Below are 14779 nucleotides of genomic sequence, written 5' to 3'. Positions count from 1 at the left end.
TATCTGTATTCCACTTTTGATAGTTAAATATACCTGTGCATAGTGACCTTTTGGTTTAGTGATTTTTTTTTTTTCCCATGGCAAATTATAAGGGACTGACAAGACTACAGAAATTACAATGCAGATAAATTTGTAACAGAATAAAAGAAATGGGCAGCTAAACTAAGTGGGTGGTTCTTGAGAGCGTGTCTTGCTCAACTAGGAAAAGCAGATTCTTGACATAGATTTTCTTTTCATATTCTTTCATTACTGTATTTCTTATTTTTCATTAGGAATTGAAATTATTTCTGGGTGAGAACTTCGAGACAAGTTTTAAATTGATATCTTTATTTATGGTTGCTTTTCTATTGGGATGATAAGTCTACTGTATTTTTCAGAGTAGCTGTAAAGCTCGTGAAGTAATGCAGTTCAATCGGCCCCCGAAAAATTGTAGAGAAGCTTTTACTGCTGAAGGCGATCAAGTATTTGAAAGACGGTATTACTCTTCTGATTACGTCAGACCCAAGTTCCTAAGCAAAGATGTTGAAGCAGAAATAAGGTTAATATCTTGTATTTGTAAAAAGTGTACTTGTTGACATGAATAGTGGATTTGCATATTTGTCAACTTGCGTGTACTCTACTCTCCAGTCTCTGTTTTCTTTCTGAGATTTACTCCTTCTTTCTGAGAATTCTGGACAACCTCTTTATTTCAGTGCCTTTCTGTGATAGGTACAAACCTGAGTTGTACCTTAGATATTTTTCAATTTGTGGAATGTAAATTTTGCCCAGCAAGTAGGGATTTGCTGGGGTGAATACTCCAGGAAATCTAGCTAGTATGGAGTCAAAGCTGTTTCTTTAAAAATGTAATACCTGAACAGCAGAATCATAGCTTCCTGCAAATGAATCCTTATTATTCAAACCCAAGCTATGATGGCACACGTAGTCCTGCTGGTTTAAAACTTTGCACCTGTGTTTTTCAGGTGTTTGACTTCACTCATAGGAGGCATCTCTGATAAACTTGACTCCACCCCCTATTTTATTTTTTAGGGTTTTTTTTTTCCTCATTACTTTCAAAATGGTAGTTTAAAAAGCCAAACAGATTTAAAAGTTTACAAACTTGAACTGTCACCAAGCAAATTGGTGACAATAGAATACTTTGAGACTTGGATTATATTACAAACATATTAAGTAAAATTTTGATTTTAGTATTAATAGCTGATAGTGTAGACTGAAATGAATGTTAAACATTTGGTTCTGTAAGCTCAGAAGTTTTAAATATGTCAGTTAATTGTATTTTGTTCATGTCAGTATATAATGAACTTCACTCAAAGGTTATCTTAACTTTCAAAGTGTTACAGGCATTTCATTACCGTATTGCTATGGGGGAATGATGTAGGCCAGTTAAAAAAGAAAATATCTTCCCACCTCTCCCTCTTCCACTTCAGAACTTAGCGTAAAGCAAAGACACATTTATCTGGAATAATATATGCAATTTATTAAACACTGATCAGACTTAATCAGTCCATATCATGCATCTATATCATGAACACTTGTATTAAGATTTTGTTTTTTTACTCTAATATTAGTAAAGCTTCCCCTTTCTTTTGCAGGGTGAAAGACACTATCAAAGTGATGCCATCTATGAATAATAATAAAAAATAGTTTTGTTTTGTATTTCAAATAGTTTTACCGCAAACTGAAAGAATTAATTATGGAAATCTCTGCACATGACCTCCTTTGTAGCAGGAAATGTATGAGACTATATTAAATATTTTTTTCACATCTCAGTTAATGTATTTTCTCTGTGACTGGAAGTGTTTTGTCCTAGTCAAAGTGTTTGCTTTCTCTCAAGATGCAGTGGCATTTTTAGAAGCAACACCATTGTTTAGTTCAAATATTTGGCCTGTTAGTGAAAATTGCTGACAGAGGTTACACGTGGTTCAAATTACCTGAATGGTTTATCAACTAGGCATTGAACTAGGGCTATCAAGCACCTATGCTGGTTATTGACCGTGAATTCTGCTGTAGAGCTTTGGTGTTTCTTTACTGACTGGTGAAACCATCCAATGCGTAACAAACCTAAGAATTTTATTTTTTGAGGGAAGTGCATTTTTACCCTTTGTCTTGTCGTACAGTTAATTATTGTGTATTTCTCTGTGTGTGCGCATAATAAATAATATCTGTGTAATATATGATATCTCAATATCACTTTGTTTATAAAGTCACTTGGAGAAAGAAATTGAAAACAAAAAGACACAGTTGGCAGCATCTCAGCAATGTTTATATTCCATTGAAAATGAGATTAGGCAGAATGAAGACTATCTTCACAGACATCGACGACACCAAAAAGACCTACAGGTAAAAATAGGCACAGTGTTAATTTTTAGACACTGGTCAGTCTTTCCCTATTTCATTTTGACTTCTGCAATATATTTTGAGTAGATGAGAGTTTTTAATGTTTATCCTTACTTTTGTTGTTGGCTGTCATGTTGTTTGCTTTTGTAGTATGCTTTCATGATTTAGGACAGAATGATAGAGGCCACATCAATCCTAGCATATGCTGTTGTTTCTGCATGGTATCGTTTTTTTCCCCCTCTTGTGCTAAATCTCACAAATTTCTACTGCTTTTTTTTGATGCAGATAGGAAGTTGGCGCAATATTTGATACAAGTTTCTTATCCCAGATTCCTCCTCCTTTATTTCTGTTAAGCCTTGCCCCTTCATTCCCACAATCTTGTTTCTCTTCATGCTCTTTGTCTATATTCTTAACCTGTTTTAATGTGTTGAGTATTTTGCCTTTAAGTTTTCTTAAGAATTTTTTTTTCTAAGAAATTAAAATTATTTCTTTATAAACCATTTTACACCTATTAGTCGTCTGTCTTTGTTTTCCAGTACTTCTAGGTAGGAGAGATATTTGTGGTGACCAATGTTAGGCAGTATAAGATGATACTTACTATATAAGGCTATATTCAGTAAATTACAAATAAGAACCAGCAAAAGATATGGCACGTGGACTCAAATTGCTGAAGATAAATACTTGAAGGAAAAATAAAATACATTTTATTCAGTTGTCTTGTTGAATAGAAATACAATAATAACCTAATGATTTAAAGTGCACATGACTTTCAGAACAAGTTATATCTTATAAAAGTGGGTTCCACAGGTAAGTGGGAAGAGTTCTGTCTTTTGTAGGCACTAATGAAACTAAAAGACAACTATCTCGTTTTCTGTGTTGACTTAAGTGAATGAATGTGAACTTTTCTTTTTAGATAAGCTTAAGAATATTCATTTTTCTTTTCAGGTAAAAATAAGAACAACAAATGCAGAAATAGCAGATCTTGAGAACATAGAGGAACACCAGTTGGTGGACATCCGTATATTGGTAAGAATAGATTATCAAATTATGTCTAATAAGGATATGAAATAATGCCTTTTAATGTTGGAGTATTTTGAAATAAGCAAATACCATAGATTTTCAACCAGTGTACAAGTTGGATAAATAGTGAAGAAAGAAACATTTCACAGAATGCCTACAATTATGGCAGTGGTATAATTTTATTTATTATTGGTGAAGTGGTTTTTTCCTTTAAGTACTTTTTTCCTTTCCTTTCATTTCCCTTTCTTTCCCCACCCCCTTTTTTTTTCCCTCTTTCTTCTGCCCTTTTCCAAACCAATACCACTGCGGGTTTATCGAAGGCAAGGTGGTGTTGTAAAGGCATATTGCATGCATTTTCTTTCCTCATTCCAGGCCTGCAGTGCTGTAAAACTCTGGTTAGGAAGAATCGGTGCTGTAGGTTTGGAGGTCAGAAGTGGCACCAACAAAGCATAGGTAAAGGCCACTCTGGAGCACACTTTATGTCACAGCACTGCCGCTCTGCCCTGAACCCAGTTTCATGCTTTGCTGTAACTTCACCATGCAGAAATTTTAAAGTTCATACATCACCCTAGGGAAGGATCATGGTATTATGATGGCTTCTTCAAAGTTCTTATTCTTATCCCTGTGTTCTTAAAATGTACACATAGTACTTTGAGAACAGAAAAAGAAAGATTGATAATCTACTGTGATTTATGTGATGGTGGCAATGAATTTCAACTGTTGCTCTGTAATAAGCTAAGGTACAGTTGGCCAAGATTTAAATTCTGAGAATCATGCTGATAAACGTTAATAAACTGAAACAACTGTAGTCAGGATTATTAAATCTATGCCAGTTTTCCCACTCTTTTATCTGGGATCAGCAGAGGCTAAGTTGCCCATAATAATTTCTTTTTTTTTTTGGTCACTTACAGTGTCGGCACAAACTCACACTTTTTCAGTAGTCTGTTTTTCAGCGTGCATGCACATGCGCGCGTGTAAGTAAACATTTCAAAATTTACTCAGAAAGTAGGCATCAGTAAAGATTCTGTAAGTTCTTGTAGGGTTTCACTTTTCCAGTTAATTCCGTTCTGTTGGTTTAATAAAATTTGTTCTTTTGGTGAGGTGTTTAAAAATCAGTGGCCACTTTTTCAAGATCAACATTTTTACTGTTGCATTCTGATAATGGTCTTATGTAACTGGTAGATTTACATATTTGCTTCTCCTTACTCCTTCCTTGGATTTTTGTTGTTTTTCTGTTTTCTGCACTTTCTGACCTCTACTATGGATCAATTGCTGCTCTTTCACTTGGTATTTGTCTTTCTTTGCTACCTTGTTTTCACAATTGTTTGATCGTGAAAAAGAATCTTAGCAATGCAAGGTTTCATGTATGTATTTTAACCAGGTTTTGTAATATTTGTCTCTTTGAATCAGAAAGTACGTATGATGATAATTCATTACGAATGGTCTAATTTTCTGGGAAACAGTGATGATCCACTTACTCTTCTTGTATTCCTTTGTATACTAGATGTATATACTCTGTCACAGATCCAGAGGGTAGTTGCCTTGTTCTTTTGTTTAAAGAAATTACTGTACTAAAATATTAGCATGGCTAAGTCTGCACAGAAACCTAGCCCCTTTAGTCTTTTCATCACAACTCCCAAATAAAGTTGCCTTAATTTTCGGTTGGATAATTAGGAAATTCCACTTCTTATTTTGCAGTTTGATTTAGTGGTCTCCTGCAAGATCTGTCAGTTTCTTTTTTGGGCTTCAGTGACAATTGCATTGAGCTGCTCATATTCTTATTAGAGTTAAAGTATTGCGCGTAATCTTGTACACTGATAGTGATAATAAAATAAAGATCTTGTACAGTAATTTGCGAATGTATGCCTCCTTTTAATATTCTTCGTTTTAATATGTTTTGACAGGAAGATGAAGCTGAAGAAAATAAGAGTAAGATGGAATCTGTAAAAAATGACATGCAGCAACAAAGCAGAAAAATGGAAGAACTGAAAAATATTCTCCAGGTAGCTGAAAAAAACTTTGACGAAATGAAAGAAAAAATTCATCAAGTAGAAGAAATTGCTGGTCCAATTAAGGTAGCAAAAATCTCATATTGTATTTTTAATTCATTCCCTTTGTATGATTAAAATGAGGCAGGAGAAAAGAATATGTTCCTTCCTGATACATTTAAGGTCTACCTATGAAAATGGAAATAGAGCATTCCATCTAGAGCATGTCAAGAAATAAGCTTGGCAGTATTTCGAAGATCATGTTGATTGTCAAGTGTAGTTGCTGCAGTGTTTTATGTCGAAAGACAGTTTTGTTTCCAGGTATTTTTATTCATGGACTGAAAAGGAAGGAAAGATAGTTTCCTTGTTTTCCTTTTAGTGCAACACATTTGTTGTTTTGGACTCGTTGCTTGTTTCTGATAAGGCCTGGCTAAGAGTGTTCATAACTGTTCAGTTTTCAAAATAGCATTTGAAGTTCTATATGAAATTATTGTTATTCTATAAAGTCACATCGTCACAGAAGGTACCAATGCATAGTTGTAATGATTCAAGTCTACAGAAGACACCTGGAAATCACAGAGGTAGCAAGACTTAAGGTTAATAGCAGAGTGGTGATGTGCAAAATTTTGGGTTGGTACATAGAAGGCAATCTCATGTTGTCAAGAAGAACTAAGGGTCTGAAAATAGAAAACCAAAATAACAGACCCCAGCATGTTTACAGTACTGTAAATTTGTAGAAGGATGGAATGAGGAAAAACTTAGAAAGATCACTATAGAAATCTCTTATATACCTCACTTACACTGTATGTTGCTATGTAATCAGCCCTAATTAAAAAAGCAAAAACAAACAAAAAGACGAAGAAACTGGTAAGGAAAATAACTGATATATATGTTAGTCATAGTGTATTTGATATGGAAATTCTAAAGAGACGTTCTATTTAGAAAGCAGAACCATGTAAGGAAAAAGTAGATTTATTCAGAATATTAGAACATTATTGCTCATTATTAAGAGTACTAAACACAATAGAGAGAACTCTTAAATTCCTGAAAGGATTTTAGATTAGAGGTACTGCTGTGCATTCTACAGTTGTTTAATGAACTGTTGACATACAGCAAGTTGTGGCTTGAAGACGGGATTAGAAAAAGGAAAGAGCATTCACTGTTGTTGGTTATGGTTGGTTTTCTTGTTTGATGTTTGGGTTTTTTGGGGTGGTGGGGTTTTTTTTTGTTTGGTTTGGGGTAGTTTTTTAGTTTTTTAGGATAGCCATCTAGTTGACACGGATAAGGAAGAAAATTGTCTTCTAATTCATGTCATTCTCTTATACCTCTTTGCTCCTCTGGAAAGATATGATGTCACTTCAACTGTATCAACACCTATGTAGCAGAGAAGTTGCTATAGTCTACATCTTATTATAGGTACAGCAGGACACTGAATTTTCACACAGAAATTAAGTTCTGGCTGATGTCACACGGACATCAGAAGTTCTGGCTTGAATGTAGTGTATAAAATAAATGTAGTTTTTGGAGGTTTACGAGGATGGATTTTTTCCAAAGATTAAAACATTCCCTGAAAATACGATTCTTAGAAACATTACAAGCATTTATTATGTCTATGTCAGAACTGAGTATAGACTTCATATTAAGTTGCTGTTAAAGGTCCTGGACTTTAGAAGGAGTAGTTTTACTGAAAGCAAAATAAATTAGACAGTATTTAAAACATAATTACCTGTGCTAAGTCCGTAAACATTAGAGAGATGCTTAGGAATCTACACCAAACAGCTCACTTATCACATCTTGATTTATTCCAAACAGGAAGAGTTAAACCAAGCTGACTCAAAAGTGGAAAACAGTAAACGCCGTTTGCAGCACTATGAGGACAAACAGAAAGAACACTTGGCTTACATAAAAATGCATAAAGAATTACTAGCTGCCAAAGAAAAAGAATTAGAGGTAGGTGTGGGTTTTTCTCCTTTATTGAAGTCAGATGGTCATAAGCCTTTGAATATTTAATAAGAAATCATTCCACTTGTACAATATACAGACCATATTAATGCTCAGCTACACTGAGTATTCTCCCAGCTATGTCTTCAGCTGACTGCACCTAAATCAACTAGAAGTAATTTTGTATAAATGAATCTGGGCCTGTTTTTGTCTGGTAGAACACCATTTCTGTCTTGACAGATGAGCTAGGGGTTATCCATCTAGGACTCTTTCTGTATTTTGCCATGAAAAGATTAAAATGACTTATCCTTAAAATTTATGAATATTACTGTTTCGTTTTTTTCAGTGCTAGGTTTTTCTTTGTACAGACCTCGTACCTGATTTTTTGAAGACTTCTCTAATGAAGCTTTATTAACTAACTCTGAAATTGTACCCACAAAGACTTTTTGAAGACTGTCCTATTTAAATATGGTGAATTTTATTCCTTATTTATCTGTATTAGGTAAATAACTGTGAACATACTAAAGATCTCAGATGGGTCCAGTTCTTAGCACTGAAATAACTACCTGCCTGTAAAAGTTGTTAGTAAAATTATTAATGATAACTAGGTTTGCTGTGATAAGTACACAAAGAATGATGCAAAAACATTGTCCTTGCTCGGAGACCTTGTTTTTCAATAGCATAAAATATTTATTGCAAAGACTAAACAGATTTTTTAAAAATGTAACAATTAATTGAGTTTCAAACATTACTTTAGGAAAAAACAGCACAAGCTAGGCAAATCTACCCAGAGCGCATAGAGATCAGCAGAACTGTTAAGAGTCTTGATGCAGAAATGAATCGTTTGAGAGAGAGGATAAATTCAGAAAATGATCGCCATGGAAACAGAGAAGAAATAGTACAGTAAGTCATCTTTAAAGTCTGAAGTAGTTCAGGTAAGATGGAAAAGATAGGGGAAAGAAGAGTTTTCTTATTGACTCACAATGCATTTATCTGGGGTTTTTTTAGTGTTAAAATCATGTACAAAGGTATGGAAACATGCTGTGCTGATTGCTCAGTCAACCAACACTGAACAGGCTTAGGACTGCTGAACTACCCTCTAGTGATTTTAGACAGTGTCTGTACTACATGTATGAAGTTACCAATAATCAGATAGCTTCTTAGTGTTTAGAGGTATCCTAATCTTCACTACGTGGTGCGAACATAACACGCCATTGTTCTGGGATGCAGTTATGCATTAAGCATACTTCCAGTTTGAATAACTAATGCAGGAGTTGGGCATGAGGTTTTGACTGCCAGAATTTCAAGGAATCACTCACTGCGGATACTCTTGAGCATGGGCAACCCAGTCATTCATTCTCCTTGGTATAGGAGTTTCCTTTCAAAAGAATTAAAAATAGATTAAAAACTTAATTTTTGACCACTTTGCATTTGTGAAGAGTGTCTTACTTGACTCATCAAATGCTTTTTAGCTTTAACATAGATCCTTACAAGAAGGTTTTTGTTTTAATGTTTTGATTATCATATTGCTTTTCAGCATTTAAAACACTAACTTGGTTTTAATGTAATGCATGTTGATCCTAGACTTTCTGCTAATTAAAACAGGCAATTTCATGATGCAAAGGAAAGATACGAGGATGCAAACAGTAAAGTAAAGAATTTAAAGAAATTTATTAGGCTGCTGGAAGAAATAATGACACAGAGATTCAAAATATATCGGCAATTCTTAAGGTGAGTTGATTTTACTGTAATTTCAGGTTTCAGGTAAACTAATATGTAGATCTAAGTATGTGCTTGTATTCCAGGGTGAAAATTACAGAGCACACCTGTGAGGATGAGATACCTTTAAGGTGGTATTCACAGCCATCTTTCTAACTTAATCTTGCTCCCAGGTCCAGTAATGTCATGCCTGACAGTTTAGAGGCAGCCTTGACTGACATCTAGAAAATCAACTTGATCAGTGGAGGCTCTATTTTGCTCACTCCAAAGGCCATGACTATGCTGACTCAATCCAAGGCAGTTCTGTTTCAGTGTTTCAGTGCTGGTTTTAGTCAGTACAATATCAGCAACATACTAGCATTGAAATAATCTGGACTGTCACTCACTTTCATTGAATATAGTTGGTCTGAATTTTGAGGCTGTCCTATGCATGGACAGGAGTTGGACTCGATGATCCTTGCGGGTCCCTTCCAACTCAGGACATTTATGACTCTATGATTCTCATGGTACTGTGCTCACATAATTTCACTGCGGGCCAGACTTTTTCTCTGACCTGTGCTGAAAAAAATTCAAGGTCTTTTTTCAGATTCTGCAGTTTAACAGCTGCTTCTGTCATAGCGCCCGTGCTAGGATTGTACCCCTTCTTTCTTCCTTCAGTCCCTTAGTATCCTAAACCTATCAATGAAGTTTTTGTGGTGGCCTCCCTTCAAAAGGACTGATGGTCTGTTCTCCAGTGTAGTCCTCTATCATTTATCACTCCCTTCAGCAGAAATGGAGGGATATCTCTGTTGGCTCTGCTTTTTGTTCTTTTTGATCTGGGATTTGGAGGGGGTGCCAGTATGATCCTGACAAAGAGTAATGATCAGGAGAATCCCAACCTTTGTAGGTGGAAGTCTAGAAATACTAGTGGGTAAGATTTACCTGGAGAATCTGATGCTTGCCTTATGGTGCCCATATATGTCAAACTGAATCTTGTTCTTAGTTGCCAAATTTGAGTACGAATCCCCCTCTAAAATGTGTTGAAGAACCATAGTTCTTTCTTGAAGGAACTGTGATGTATTGTCTATTGGGGAATCATATGCTGGAATTGGGGGAAAGGGGGTGGGGGAAGAAATGAATATTCAGCACTTTAATTCCCGGAGTCTAGCAGAGTCTGCGTAGATTCTTCGCTATCCTTACTGTGCACTCCTAAACTGGGTAGGAAAGAAGTGGAATGTGGTCATTTTCTGTTGAAAGTTGTGGAAGAAGGGTGTAAAAAGCTTCCAGTCTATTGAAACAGACTTCTGTAAAATACACAGCTTGTGCTTCTGGATTTCTTACCTTGTTACTTTGTGTCAGTGATTCTCTCCACTATGTCCAGTACTGAATGTGAATGGCTCAAGAATGTAATTGATTAGGGAAAATGTTGTTAATGGAGCAGGGCATAATATTTAAGATTATTATATGGAACTGTTGATAAAAATCTGTTGTCACTTTCTCATGTGTCTTAAAACTGACTGACCTAATGTTTGTTTGCGTGATTTAACTCATTTAAGGCTCCTTTCTTTACGATGCAAACTCTACTTTGACCATTTATTACGTATTCGAGCTTGCTCTGGAAAAATAATTTTTGATCACAAGAATGAAACACTTTCAATAACAGTAAGTTATTTTATATTACTTTAATTATCGTAATATGTAGTGAAACTTTTTTTTTCAATATCAGCTGCTGGAACTTGCATCACAAAGGATAGAATAAATTGTCCTCCCCTCTCCAGAATGTGATATACTAAATTGTAGGATATTGTTGAAACCAAGCAAGAAAAAAAAATAATTACCACCTTTATATGGGCAGGTTATTAGATTACATGGATAAATTTGGACTGCCATCTTATGCTGAAGATAAGAATTCACTAGCCAGGCATCGCAGTCAGTCTTTCAAAATTTCTCATTCCTATTTCATTGCTAGGAAGTTTGCCTTTATTTGTGTGATTGTATAATGGCTCTAGTTTTTATTTAAACAATATTTAACGGCTGAAAGCTTCAATATTATGTTTTTTTCTGAGTATTCTGTAAATTTGTATCTGTTAATATACCTCCCAAAAAGTTTTAGTCATGGGGGTATTTACTTTTGTTTCTGTGGGAGATCTCAGTTTTAGGAATTGAAAATGTGTGGGAAAAAATGTGCAGTGACAACATAAATACGTGTTGTTACAGTCCTAATTAAACAGGTGAAGGATATGTATCTGAAGGACTCAAAATGTAAAGTCATTACCTGGCTTTATCGGAACTTTTTTATCGCTGATGTTTTGTTTCTCATGCGAAAGATCTATATTTAGTCAAGGAAAGTAAATTAAAAAAAGAGAAAAACTCCCAAAAGACCCCACTCCAAAATAGTTCTTATTTTTGTGCTTAGCCTGTTAAAGTTAATATAATTTAACAGGGCAAGAAAATGTTTAAGTGTAATCTGAAAGGGGGTGTGCCACAAGGTGTCGTCATAATCAATGGAACCAAAGGACTGTTCACAAGGTTTCATGTATTCCAGTACAAATCTGTTCCTTCTTTAAACTGCTTCTGTAAATCAGTTACCTGCTTTTCTATCATAGCTGGCAACCACTGGATTTTACTGTAATATAACTACACCGGTTGACATTTACTAAACATTGTTTAATAGCTATTAAAAATAGATAATTGAATAAGAAAACACTAGCAGAGTCGTTCAGTCTGCTCGATGTATTTTTCTGTGGTGGAGAAGGCTGCAATGATCCTAGAAATGTGGTACAAAATGGTTAGGAGCCATCCAGTTCTGGAATGGTACGGGCAGTGAAGTGCATAAAATTGTTCTCAGGTGATCTTTATGTGTTCATGTGTGATGTGTTTGCCATTAAAATTACGATTCTGTTAGTAAATCTCCATCTTGGGTTTAAAAATTGTTCTAATACTTTTATTTCAAGGTTCAGCCTCGAGAGGAAAACAAATCTTCTCTTAATGATGTGAGATCTTTATCAGGAGGTGAACGTTCCTTCTCAACAGTTTGTTTCATTCTTTCTCTGTGGTCCATTACTGAATCTCCTTTCAGATGCTTGGATGAATTTGATGTCTACATGGTATAGTTTAAACTTAAACTACTTTTGCCATTCTGATTTATATAAATAAGTGAAATACTGGGGTGGTTGTCTGTATTTGGTTAGATTTTAAAACACTCTAGTTAACACTAAATAATAAATTAAAAACAAAAAAAACCAAAAACACCCACCCCAAAAAAACAACAAAACAAGAAACAAAACCCGAATCCCCCCAAACCCTTAAGGATCTGGTTCACTTTCCTTAGTAACTTTTAAAGCTTGTCCTGTTTCTGAAGTTGGTAGCCACAGCATCTCTGTTACTTTACACGCTTGCACCTTAGTTCAGCACAAAAATAATAAAATGTAACTTCTTCTTAGCTTCCCGAGCAGTTGTTACTGTGTCACAGGTTGCCTCTGCCTTGCTGCGACAGTTCTGGGCGTAGCACGTGCTTTGGCTTCTGCCGGTGTTGAGATCGGTGTGGGTTTTTGCAGAGCGAGTGCAGCAGCTGGGTTCGCTGTGGCTACTCGGAACCTTGTTTCGCACTTCACCGAGTAGCATCTTTCCAAGGTGCTGAAGTGCAGAGTAAAGAACAGTAAATACTAATGTCAGCTAAAACTGATAAGCCTCATCTTTGTGTACAGCTTCCCTGGATGGGCGATTAACCAATTTTAAAATATATTTTTATTTTATTTCCTCCTGATTAGTATGCAGTGTGGTATGGTTTGAGAAAAGAATTAGTTCTGTGAGACGAAAGAGTTGATGCTGGATTATTTCGTCTTCAGTGTCCCTCACCCATCAATGACTTATTGGCATATAAAGATTTGTATATTTTTATATATATTTGTATATAAAGAATTTCCTAAAGGAAAGTATGCATCTAGGGTGGTCAAGCAGTCATTTGTCAGCCGCCTTCCAAAGCTTAGGTCCTCTTTTACAAGTCAGTTACGCAGGATTTTATCCATCTGTCCAGAAAAGGGAGGATACTCAGAACCATAGGCCCTGCAGGGAAATTTCATGTCATCTATTCCATCAATAATTCCACACAATTTGTCTTTCCGCTGCTGCACCAGTGTGTGCAACCTTACTGGCTCCACGTTCTGTAGTTACGTTTGGTGCAGTCCTGGAGACTCGCCACAAGAGGACCCCATCAGCATATTTGCCAAGGAGGGACCTAGTTTGATGTGTACCAATGTATAGAAGCAGAGCTTTGTTTGACCGCTGATAATAACAGCTTCCCATTACACATCTTCAGTGAGCCTAATGCACACAGTTATGTTCAAAATAATAATACTAATACTACTACTACTAATAATAATAATACTACAACCAAGCTACATCATACCTTAAGTTTCATGCAGTCCTTAAATCCCTTCAGGCAATTTTGAGGTAGGATTTTACAGGAAACATTATTCTACTAAAATATAGTTCATCTCAGCATACTAATAAAGTTAAAAGTACTACGTGTATATCAAAGGTGATAGAAAAACAAGATGAGTGGGAGTATGTGATCGTTCCAATAGAAGCTTTCCATTGTGTGTGTATACTAAAAAGTAGACTTAAAAATATCTCCCAGGCTATGTTTTGTAGCTTTTAGAATTTAACCCTAATGTTTCTCCAGCTTAGTTTTTATTGGACTTTTCTTTAGCTAAGCTTTACTGTATATTAATTCATAATGATAGTTAATTTCTATTACTAGATTCTATTAAAATACAGAACTTATCCTAATTTGTGCAATAATAGGCCAGTGAAGAACACAGTCGTTATCACTCCCTGATAAATCTTTTGTCTTTAGGACATGGTTAACAGAAGAATTGCAATGGATATGATCCTTAAGGTGGCTGACTCTCAGCATCATCGACAGTTCATTTTGCTCACCCCACAAAGCATGAGGTAATAAAATTGTGTTATATTTCCTGGTACAGGAATTACAAGGAAGTTCTGTTGCAAGGAGCGTAACTTGAAAAAAAGTAAATATGAGGAGAAAGAAATCTTGCTGTTCATAGCAGTAGAACATCAACAACTGAGCAGTTCATTGCTTGATGGTTCTGGGAATCTAATAGGGTTTTCACTGTTCTCTACATAACCTCTATTAATATAGTAGTTTAGTGGGACTTTATCTTAAGTAGAAAAGCTTTTTGAAATGTTTTATTGTGTAAAGTAGGCTCTTGGTAGCTTTTATCCCAGTATCTCCCTCTTTTCTTCCAAAATTAACATAAGACTTTGCATTTTTTCATTTTTTTCTACTTCCTACAGTACTTTCAATATGTTTGTCATTTGAGTTGATCTAGGAACTGATCATTTACTCCTTGTTTTCTTTTTTTGATCTAGTATTCTTTAAAATTCTTTAAAATTCTTTAAAACCTCCATGTAAGTCCCTGGTAAAGCCAGGGACAGCTTAAGGGGACAGTCACTGTCTAACCTCATGCAGCCAACTCTTCTCTCTGTTAGCCAAATGTAATCAGTGAAGCCAGTGTAGGATAACTAAGCAGTCTTCAAAATGAAGTTGATTTACTCTTAATTATCTTACCTTACTAACATCTATAAAAAGTAGAATAATGGTATTCTGTTATTTAAGTGGAACTGCTTTGGGGGAAATTTCTGAAACTATTTAATAAACATATGGGATTTTTCTGTACAGTTATTGCTTAAAAGTTTAACAAATCAAGCGCAGCTTGGTTCTGTTCTGCTTTGTTACATGTTCCGTGTTCAGCAAACATTTAATTTAACAAAAG

At 35.3% G+C, this 14779-nt stretch overlaps 1 protein-coding gene across 3 annotated transcripts in view; it reads left to right on the top strand.

The window, feature by feature from the left end:
- The window catches only part of SMC6 (structural maintenance of chromosomes 6), a 35290-nt gene that overhangs the window by 19563 nt on the left and 948 nt on the right, over positions 1-14779 (top strand). For all 3 annotated transcript variants that reach the window (XM_064448090.1, XM_064448089.1, XM_064448091.1), the window contains exons 17-26: positions 378-538; positions 2202-2337; positions 3280-3360; positions 5259-5429; positions 7155-7292; positions 8041-8186; positions 8889-9014; positions 10538-10643; positions 11936-12088; positions 13840-13937. In XM_064448090.1, the coding sequence (XP_064304160.1) occupies positions 378-538; positions 2202-2337; positions 3280-3360; positions 5259-5429; positions 7155-7292; positions 8041-8186; positions 8889-9014; positions 10538-10643; positions 11936-12088; positions 13840-13937 (1316 nt within the window). The remainder of the gene's footprint in view (positions 1-377; positions 539-2201; positions 2338-3279; positions 3361-5258; positions 5430-7154; positions 7293-8040; positions 8187-8888; positions 9015-10537; positions 10644-11935; positions 12089-13839; positions 13938-14779) is intronic.

Source organism: Phalacrocorax carbo, chromosome 3 (assembly GCF_963921805.1).
Source record: "Phalacrocorax carbo chromosome 3, bPhaCar2.1, whole genome shotgun sequence".
Classification (NCBI taxonomy): Eukaryota; Metazoa; Chordata; class Aves; order Suliformes; family Phalacrocoracidae; genus Phalacrocorax; species Phalacrocorax carbo.
This window is presented reverse-complemented; position numbering and strand designations above follow the sequence as displayed.